Source organism: Microtus ochrogaster, chromosome 8 (assembly GCF_000317375.1).
Source record: "Microtus ochrogaster isolate Prairie Vole_2 chromosome 8, MicOch1.0, whole genome shotgun sequence".
Lineage (NCBI taxonomy): Eukaryota > Metazoa > Chordata > Mammalia > Rodentia > Cricetidae > Microtus > Microtus ochrogaster.
Window position 1 is genome coordinate 34,172,592 of NC_022015.1, and position 10,042 is coordinate 34,182,633.

Below are 10,042 nucleotides of genomic sequence, written 5' to 3' on the forward strand. Positions count from 1 at the left end.
TGAAAAAGTAAAAATAAGCTGTGTGTCGAGGTGCACTTGAGAGGTAGAAATGAGTATATCTGAGTTCCAGGGCTGCAAACACTCAAAAACAAAATAAGGGGTTGGCAATATGGCTCAGCGGTTAGGAGCACTGGCTACTTTCCCAGAAGACCAGGGTTCAGTTCCCAGCATCCACATGACAGCTCATTATTGTCTTTAACTCGAGTTCCCAGGGGATCTCATACCTTCACACTAATGTATCTATCTTAAAAAAAAAAATTCAGGTGGTGGCAGCACACGCCTCAAATCCTAGCACTCAGGAATCAGAGGCAAGCAGATCTCTTGAGTTCAAGGCAGCCTGGTCTACAAGAGCTAGAGCTGTTATACAGAGAAACCCTGTCTCGAAAAAAAACCCAAAAGTTCTATTACATCTTCCCTGGACTTTGTTTATCTGATTGTTTGCCAGAGCTCTACTCAGTAATCCCAGGATACCTCACTCACTGACTCCACAGTGTGCTGGGGCACTGTTGACCTCACCTTGTTAGCCTGTTCCTATACCCATGCCTGCGCTGAATTGTGCTGAGTGTGAAATGGCTCCATCATGATCAGGATGAACAGAGAAATGACTCCAGCTCTCCATTCCAGATGCTGGGATCCCTTCTCTGCCTTCACTTCTTTCCCTCCATCTACCACCGTGTCTCCTGGCTTCATGCCCTGGAGACCACCAGAGGGATTTGTAAAGCCAGCCCTGGCACCCATTCACCCAGCCCTCACTCTGCTGGTGCACGTTTCCTTCTCTTGATGGCTGACATCCAGGGGTTTTCAACATTATTGACCAGACCACCTGCCAAAGAACTGTACTCCCTTTTCTGGGAAAACCTCACAAACAAAGTGACTAATAAACTCAACTGCTTCAATCCCATCCTCCTCGTGACATGTGTAGGATCCCTTTGAGTGTTTACTCCCTACACACTTCCTTCTCCAGCTGCAAGCTTGTATGGTGTACCTTTTAAAGGCTCTAATCCCAGCACTTGAGAGGCGGAGGCAGGTGCAAGACTTCAAGGACTGAAGTCCATAGATAAGGAAAAAAGTGTATCAGCACTCCTTTAGCTTATATCTAAAGTCAGTTTATTTCTAGATTAAACAGCTTCAAAATCCCTCCAAGTTGCACACATAGCTACTGCTCAGGCAGGTAGGCACATTACTATGGCTGGTGCTTGGCTCTTGAGTGCCTGCCTCTCATTTGTATGCTTAATAAACTAATTTCATCCCTACTGGTTTTGGAATTCTTTGTGGTTCATGTCAAGGACCTGGGTCACCTGAGTCCTGGGTCACCTGAGTAAGAGTTACTGTGGCTCAGAGATCTTCTGGCTGAGTTGTTGGTAACTCATTTGTACTACTGCTGTTGTGACAGGCCTAAAGTTGAGTTTCTGGGAGTGAGAATTTCTGGGCACAAAGACACTGTCACCCATCGCCCCAACCTGGGCCTGCTCCTTGTTGTAGGGCTGTTCCTGGGTCTAAGCTAGCCTAGCCTGTCCCACAGCTGAGGGAACAATGCAGGGAAAAGGGCGGGAGGATGACAATATCCAGGAGTTCACCGCCTCCTGGGATAACTAGTTAGGGTGAGGCCTTAGTCTGAGACCAGGTAGACCTCATAAATTAGGAGCCAGGATCATCAGATAGCTATAGGCCCAGGAGCCAGGGTATCGAGGGACCCCCTTAGGGTGAGCGGGACTTGTCTGTGGCAGCGTTTGTTTGTTGGGCCAGTGCCAGTCTGCTGTTGGGCCCATGGGTTTTGGGAGCTGAAGCCTGAATGGCTCAGGTTTTCGGGTCCAAGGAGGTTCTATCTCTGCGTTTTCACCCAGGTCCCAGGACTTTTGTGTCTGCGTGGGTGTCCCTGGAGAAGGGGGAGGCTCCTGTTCACAAACCAGAGCTCTTCTTAGCCCCAGTACCCAGGCCTGTATGGAACTCTCACCTCTCTACTTACTCAGGCCATACCAAGGCCAGCGGCTGCCCACGCTGTGGGGTCGGAGGAAGGAGGCCGAGGAGTTAGGAGGCCCTCTGGATCTCTCAGCCGGCTTGGCCCAGCAGGTGTCGTGGAGAGGCGGGGCCTCGGGGGCGCGGCCGTTCCCGGCGCGATCCAGTTGGGTCGCGAGCCCAGGTCCTGCCTCCTGCCGACCGGGCTCCGCCCTCGTCCCGCACTAAAACACCTCCTCCTCTGCCTGCCGGCACAGCGTCTCCGCCTCCGCCGGCGGGGACCCCAAGCTACCGCGACTGCGGGACCCACAGCCCGCTGGACACTTAGCCACGATGTTCCCGAGGGAGACCAAGTGGAATATCTCGTTCGCTGGCTGCGGCTTCCTCGGCGTCTACCACATTGGCGTGGCCTCCTGCCTCCGAGAGCACGCGCCCTTCCTGGTGGCCAACGCCACGCACATCTACGGCGCCTCTGCAGGGGCGCTCACCGCCACGGCGCTGGTCACTGGGGCCTGCCTGGGTGAGCCGAGTTGCGCGGAAGTTGAGCAGGGTGTGGTGGGTACCACACTGGCCCGGGTGGATGCTCTAGCGTCCCACGCCCAACCCGCGTAGGGAAGCTGATCCAGCAGCTAGCACAGTAGGCGCGGTGGAGGGGGTGTCTCTGCTCGTATCCCGGAACTACTACCGAAGGTCCAGTCCTGGTCGGGGCGGGTTCTGTTTTGTTTTGTTCAGAGTGTCTAGGGTTTGGGGTGGGGGCATGGCGCTATCCTGGCTGGTGGCATTCCCTCCGGTGCCCGCGTAACCCACCTCTAGGGGCACAAAAGTTGGTGACAGGCAGGTGCTGCCAGACTGTGTTATTGGAAAGAGAAAGTAAATAGTGGGCGGGACCGGCAGAGAGAGAGAGAGAAATGTTGAGAGAGAGAGAGAGAGAGAGAGAGAGAGAGAGAGAGAGAGAGAGAGAGAGAGAGGCATACTTTACCCGAACAGGCTGCCAGCGGTCACTGCGTCCTGAGGCTCTGCTGCTGCAAACTGCTGTGCTTCTGGGGCCTAGTACAAGGGTACCTGGAATGGGCATCTGGACACTGTGGTATAGTCCCTAAAGGGACCCCTGAAGGCAAAGTCCAGCTGGAGTCAGGGCTGGGCATAAGTGCTTCCGTTGTCCATGGTGTATTGACAGCCTGACTCCCCAGCTGTGGCCAGCTGACCCACTTCGGGGGGGGGTGGCCATACTTCTGTGCTCTGACCTGTTTCAAGAGTACAGAAATGGAAAGGGGGGGCTGGGTCTCCAGCTACTGCCATGGTACTTCCGGCTACCACGTGGGTTGTTGTTTACAGCACACAACGTTCTTCCTCCTTAAGAGTCCTGGGAACTGCTGCCCATCCCCCCCCCATCCCATAGGTCAGCCAAGGTGACCAGGGAGTCCAGCTCAGCTGGGGCCTCTCTAGGGTTCTCTGCTGTCTCTCTCCCCTAAGGAGGGAAAAGGAGAAGTTCCTGGTACCTTGGGGGTTCACCCTGTGATCTTTCTTGCCCACTGGCTCTCATGGAGGCCTTCAGAAGAGTGGGTATAGTGGCCAGTTTGTCTCAGACATACACCAAGACTCCACCTGAGTTGGAAATGAATTAGGGATACCAGTCTCACAGAACTACTTACTATCAGTACATCTCACAGGTGATCCTGAGCAGTAGAACCATGACACTGTGGCAGGTGGCAGCTGTGAGCCCTTGGTCTGTGTATATTCCATGCCTGCTGTGAGGGAGTCTTAGAGGAGGCCATAGATGGCCAGGGAAAAACACTATACTCTCCTCTCCCTGGTGACTCTACTTCTGGGTGGACCAGCACCCATGGGCTCCTAAGAGTGTTAGAGTGCTTGCTATTGGCTGAAGTGAGACCATCGTATCCTCCCAAGAGGTAGGATCCCCATTTTAGCTTGATATTCTCGAGGTTGTGCCTCCTGGGCTGAACTGGGCTTTGTGGAACTGCCCACCCACCCGTATCTGGTCAAATAGGTGAAGGTTGAAGCAGGTCAGAGTTGACCCTATCTCCCCCACTCTCTGGGCCACGTGCCATAGCATGTTAGGCACAGTGACTCATGGGGACAGACAGTTGGGAAATACCAGGCATAGGGCAGGTTCCAATCCCCAGGGTGGTGGCCTGCCTCTTTCCACTTAGGTGGCAAAGTCCCAACTATGAGCCAGTCCCCAGTGTGGACATGGGCATCTTAAGGATCAACAAACTCCTGGGTGTGGAGTCCTGGGGGAAGCATGGTCACTAAACTGGGAGTGTTATCACTAATCCTGGTCCTGCTGTCCCAGGTGAAGCAGGTGCCAACATTATTGAGGTGTCCAAGGAGGCCCGGAAGCGGTTTCTGGGCCCTTTGCATCCTTCCTTCAACCTGGTGAAGACCATCCGTGGCTGTCTACTGAAGACCCTGCCTGCTGATTGCCATGAAAGTGCCAGTGGACGCCTGGGCATATCCCTGACTCGGGTTTCAGATGGAGAGAATGTCATCATATCCCACTTTAGCTCCAAAGATGAGCTCATCCAGGTAGGCCCTGAAGAAATGGTGCTGGGGGGTATGGGATTAGCTCAAGGCTGGTGCTACTACTGCCCTGTTTCTTGTCCTTCAGGCCAATGTCTGCAGCACTTTTATCCCGGTATACTGTGGCCTCATCCCTCCTACCCTTCAAGGAGTGGTAAGTATGTATCCCTGCTTAGCCCTGCCCTGGAATGACAAGCATCGTCTACTGTCTAGGCCGTAGGATAAAGGGGTGGAGGAGAAAGGCCAGCAGGGCACCTCGCTCCTCTCCAGTCCCTCACTGCCTGTTGCCTCACTTCCCATGACTCAAGATGCAGGGCAGCCCTGGGGAGATGCACACTTCCTGTGGCTGGTGCCCATCCCAGTTCCATCTGTTTGCCCATTTGCTGAGTCCCCAGGGGCCAATGCCTAGTGGGCAAAAGGCTCAAATGGAATAGCTACCAGATAGAGCTTCCAGAACACCAAGCGGGCCCCTAACCATGTGGCTATGAATGTGTGTTCTTGCAAAGCGCTACGTGGACGGCGGCATTTCGGACAACTTGCCACTCTATGAGCTCAAGAACACCATTACAGTGTCCCCGTTCTCAGGAGAGAGTGACATCTGCCCACAGGACAGCTCGACCAATATCCATGAGCTTCGCGTCACCAATACCAGCATCCAGTTCAACCTGCGCAATCTCTACCGCCTCTCAAAGGCTCTCTTCCCACCCGAGCCCATGGTGAGCCAGCACAGCTAGTCCTGACTGCGCTGGGGAGAGAGCTGCTGGTGACTTCTCAGCCCTGGGACTCGTGTGTGCTTTTCTAAGCCAGGCCAGGTTGTCGGCGGAAGCAGCTGTTTCAGGGACTTACCTGTTACAGCAGGACGTAACTGCGCCGGTCTGGACTGATGTATCCATTCCTCTCACAGGTCCTCCGGGAGATGTGCAAGCAGGGCTACAGAGACGGACTTCGATTCCTTAGGAGGAATGGTGTGTGGGCAGCTCTGGGTTGGGAGAAGCTGGCTCTGCAATGCCCCCTGCTGACCATAAACTCTGATGGCATCTCTGTCACCCCATCCCCAACCCAGGCCTATTGAACCAGCCCAACCCCTTGCTGGCGCTGCCCCCGGTTGTCCCCCAGGAAAAGGATGCAGAGGAAGCTGCTGTGTCTGAGGAGAGAACTAGGGAGGAGGACAAATTGCAGTACCATGGACAGGATCGAATTCTAGAGCACCTGCCTGCCAGACTCAATGAGGGTGTGCCATGGGGAGGGAAGTGGGGGGGGGAGGAACAGGGTCCTTTTGGAGAAGCTTGGCCAGGAGGTCTGGGAGGCTTCTACTGCCCTAACTGGCTACCACCTTCCTACCTGCAGCCCTTCTGGAGGCCTGTGTGGAGCCTAAGGACCTGATGACCACCCTCTCCAACATGCTGCCAGTGCGCCTGGCCACTGCCATGATGGTGCCCTATACTCTGCCACTGGAGAGTGCAGTGTCCTTTACCATCCGGTGAGGGTGGGAAGGGGAGTCTGGGGAGAACTGTCAACATATCATACATCGGAGATGGAAGTCTAGATCACCCCTGAGCCATAAGCTGCTTGGGAGATGTGGGGAGGGTAGATGTCAGTATCTGGCTGGTGACCATCAGAGCCTAAACTGCCGTTTCTGAGGTCATACTTGGTGCTCCCTTGCTAGCTTGTTGGAGTGGCTGCCCGATGTTCCTGAGGATATCCGGTGGATGAAAGAGCAGACAGGCAGCATCTGCCAGTACCTGGTAATGAGGGCCAAGAGGAAACTGGGTGACCACCTACCTTCCAGGTGAGCTGCCACGGCTGCCTATCCACCCGGAGCCTGGGGCCTGGGCCCTCGGACCCTCACTAAAGTCTTCTTTTCCTCCATGCCTCCCCCCTTGTAGGCTGTCTGAGCAGGTGGAGCTGCGTCGAGCCCAGTCTCTGCCCTCTGTGCCACTGTCTTGCGCCACCTACAGCGAGGCATTGCCCAACTGGGTACGAAACAACCTCTCGCTGGGGGACGCGCTGGCCAAGTGGGAGGAATGCCAGCGTCAGCTGCTGCTGGGTCTCTTCTGCACCAATGTGGCCTTCCCTCCAGATGCCTTGCGAATGCGCACACCGGCCAGCCCTGCCTCCACAGACCCAGCCACCCCACAGCATCCACCTGGCCTCCCACCTTGCTGAGAACCATCATTCCCAGTTTCCTCTGCTACCAGCCAAGCTCCGAGTCACCCTGCCCCACTTTGAGGAGCTCTGGGGTAGACCAAGCCCCTGTCCCTTGGCTCTCTCCCTCACATGCTGTGGAATGAGGACATAGGACCCTGCACAGCTGCAAAAGGGGGGGTTGATGTAAAACATTTTACCAGCCACTCACCGTGCTGCTCCCGGCGGGGAGGGCTGAGGTGCATCCTCTCTGGGAGCCCACAGAGCCCTTCCCTCTCGCCTGTGCCTTCCTCTCCCCTGCCCACCAGCTTCCCAGTGCAGGGTCAGTCTTGAGAACTCCACAGCTGCTGCTGCTGTTCCCCGATCTTCAAGTTTCCTTGCAGAGTGTGTCAAGAATATTTATTTTTGCCAAAGTAGATATAATAAAAACCACAGCTCAGCTTCCGCCGTCCTCCCCTCACATGTTACTCTGGCCTCTGACCGAGGTCGGCGGACAGAGCCATCTCTCCGATGACCAGTGTCTCAATAGCTAACTGCTGGGCCTCGCAGAGATGCTTTGAGACCCTGCAGCTGGCGACCCTCTTCTAGGGTCAGCCCTCTGGCAAGGACTCATGGATGCCGCTCTGCTTGCCCAGAGGCCTCCTGACTGTCTCTTGGGCAGTGCGTCAAGTGCCAGCTGATATGTTTAGGACTGAGAACCTCAGTATAATAAAAACTAAAATGTTGGGTTGGAGTAACTCAGTGGTCGAGCCCTTGTCCAGCAGGCACCAGGCCGATTCCATCTCAAGCACTAGGGGGAAGATGTTTACAAAAGGTGTCACCCGCACATCCGCTCCACGTGGTGACACAGTGAGGGTGTGGATCAGGGCTGACTTCAGGGCTGGGTCCCTGTGAAGGGTGAAGCTTGTGGACCTGAGGCCTGGGGACCAGGGAAGCTGGCCCAGACTGGGCGCCTTGCTCAGAACTTGGTGCTTGGCTCTTCTTTCTCGGTTGTCACACTCCTCATTGCCAGGTGCGTGTGTGCATGTGCCTTTTTTGTCCTGTGACCATACCTGTTTCCTCCCATAATCTTGGGAGTGGTCTGGAGTACCGAGGCAAGGTAGTGAGGTCCTAACTCAAGGGAGCTTTGGTTTCCTGAAAGTCTCCCCTGCTGGGATGTGTGTGGTGGTGTGCAGTCTCCGAGGAAGGAGAACTGGGAGGGGTGAGTTTAGCTGTCAATCTGCGGGACTTGGCTTAGTCCTCCCTGCTCAGCACCCGTTTGGCCCCTCCCAAAAGGTGCACAGAGACTGCGGTTGCAGCCCCTAGCCAACAATAACGGTTGGTCTGGTTATGGGACCTGGGACAGCAGGACTGGGCGAGCCGGCCAGGCAGGTCCCTGGCCTAGGTGCCAGGGGCCGCCCCTCCTCTTGTCTCCAGGTCCTGTCCTATAGGGCCAGCCTGTTGTGGTTCTACTTGAGAAGCACAGGGCCCCCCAGCGCCTCCGCAGCCTGTGACACCCAGGCCAGCCTTTTCAGGTCAGTTTAGGGGCTTGATGGGGGGGCATACCCTTGGAAGTGGATGGATTTCCTCCGAAGTAGAACTTTGGCACCATCTCCTAGAGTTCTCCTAGGCCTAGGAGGACCCTGATCAGGACTGTACCCCAAAAGGAGCACTGGGGGCAGACTGCTGAGGTGGCCTCACTGTGGCCTCACACTTACTTCATTCACACGGGAGTGCCGCTAACGCTCATGTCTTTCGCTAGCATTCAAACTTAGAAGACTCCAAGCTGAAAAAGTATAGAGACGAAAAGTCTAGTCTCCCTAGCCCTAGATACGGCCACTGAAAGTATTTGGTCTATTTCCTGCTCGGCATTTTCCTACACACACTTCTTGGCACCCTAAGTCTGGATATTCCGGGCGGAGTGGGGGCTGGTATCTGCACCTCCGCGGCCTTGATCCTGTCCTGGAAGGGTCTTGGGGTGGGGGTGAGGAACACGACGTCAACATTGCTGCCCCCTGTGGCTCTCCCGGGAGAGTTAGCCACCCTGAGTCGGGCCATCAAGATAGGAGAGGCGGGACAAAGCAACAGCAGCGCTCCGGTGGATTCACCCGGACGTACTATCACGGGGTCTCCCCGCCTGTAAGGCCGCAAGGTCGCTGTGGGTCCGGGCACCTCGCAGGCTGTCGGGGTCCGGGCAGAGGCGGGGCGCGCTGTGCGTTGCGTTTCCGGGAGGAGCGGCCCGTCTGCGGCAGGTGCGGCGGTGCGGCTCGCAGGTAGGTATTGGTTCGCAGGTCCCGCGGCTAGGGTCCCAGCACCGCAACTGCCGGGCTTCCCTAACCCCAACCCTGGGATCCCGGCCCCGGTGGTCGCACCTTCGGGCTGTTGTGTGGAGTGGCGACCGCACGCGTCTCTCTGGGACGGCTGTGTTCCCGAGGTACACCACAGCTAGCCTAGACGTGTGTGGATGAGGTTTGCCTGTGGGCCCACCCGCTGCCTTTCCTCTGGACTCCCCGGAGCATGGCTGCAGCTCAGCTTCCGGCTGGGATGGACCTCCGGTCCTGTGGAGCCCTGGAGCCGTTGCTGACCGTGTCTGGTTGAAGAGAGAGTAGCCATCAAAGGGCAATGACTCCAGGTTGTCCTTTCCTGCTGCTTCCTCGTGTTTGCTAATTGGATTATCATCCCTCTCCTCCTGGAATATGGGTAGGGGGACTGAGAAGTGAGATAGCCGGTCTGAGTTGGTGTCACTGGGCTGTAGCTTTGGGAAACCCGAGGTTAGGGCACTGTGGGACACACAGGTGGTCCTGCTTAGAGGTGGGATGTTCATTCCAGGAGGTGAGAGGGAGGCCCCAGGGGAAGAGAAAAGGATCTGAGGCTGTCTTAAACAGAGATGTGGGGGTGTTTCTTACAAAAGCTGTCCAGTGCCTGGGGCTGGGACCTTGCACCTGCACCCTTAAGGCCTCATTGGCAGGTGGGAGTGGCTGATGGAGTTTACTCTCTGCTTGCCAGCTGTCAGAAGGCCAGGGTATCACAGGCTCCGGCCTGAGGCTAAGGACTTGGTCAGGAGTGATTCAGCCCTCTTCCTTAGGTAGCCCCAGCTTGGGCTCTCCCAAGGCCAGAATGTGGCCGATCTTCAGTCTGGCACTCTGTCACTGCAAAATCTCTCTCCTGGCTGCCAAGAGCTGGCCACCTGTTTCTACAACTCCACCCTCTCACTTTTCTCCTCTTCCTCCTTTTTTGATTCTTAGAGACAAGGCTTCTTTGTGTAACATCCTGGCTGTCCTGAAATTCACTTGGTAGGTCAGGCTGGCCTCGAGCTCACGGAGATCAGTCTTCGTCTGCCTCCTGAGTGCTAGGGCTACAGGCTTATGCCATTATGCCTGGTTTCTTGTCCCCCCTCTCTCTTTCTTCTTTTTTTCTTTTC

At 55.9% G+C, this 10,042-nt stretch overlaps 1 protein-coding gene across 1 annotated transcript; it reads left to right on the top strand.

Moving 5' to 3' along the window:
- The first annotated feature begins 2,179 nt into the window (after positions 1–2,179).
- On the top strand, positions 2,180–7,379 carry Pnpla2 (patatin like phospholipase domain containing 2). The gene is made up of 9 exons (XM_005351523.2): positions 2,180–2,476; positions 4,271–4,503; positions 4,586–4,651; positions 5,004–5,213; positions 5,402–5,462; positions 5,561–5,728; positions 5,845–5,977; positions 6,164–6,286; positions 6,384–7,379. The coding sequence occupies exons 1-9, from the start codon at positions 2,290–2,292 to the stop codon at positions 6,661–6,663; spliced, it is 1,461 nt and encodes a 486-aa protein (XP_005351580.1). The 5' UTR covers positions 2,180–2,289; the 3' UTR covers positions 6,664–7,379.
- The last annotated feature ends 2,663 nt before the right edge of the window (positions 7,380–10,042 follow it).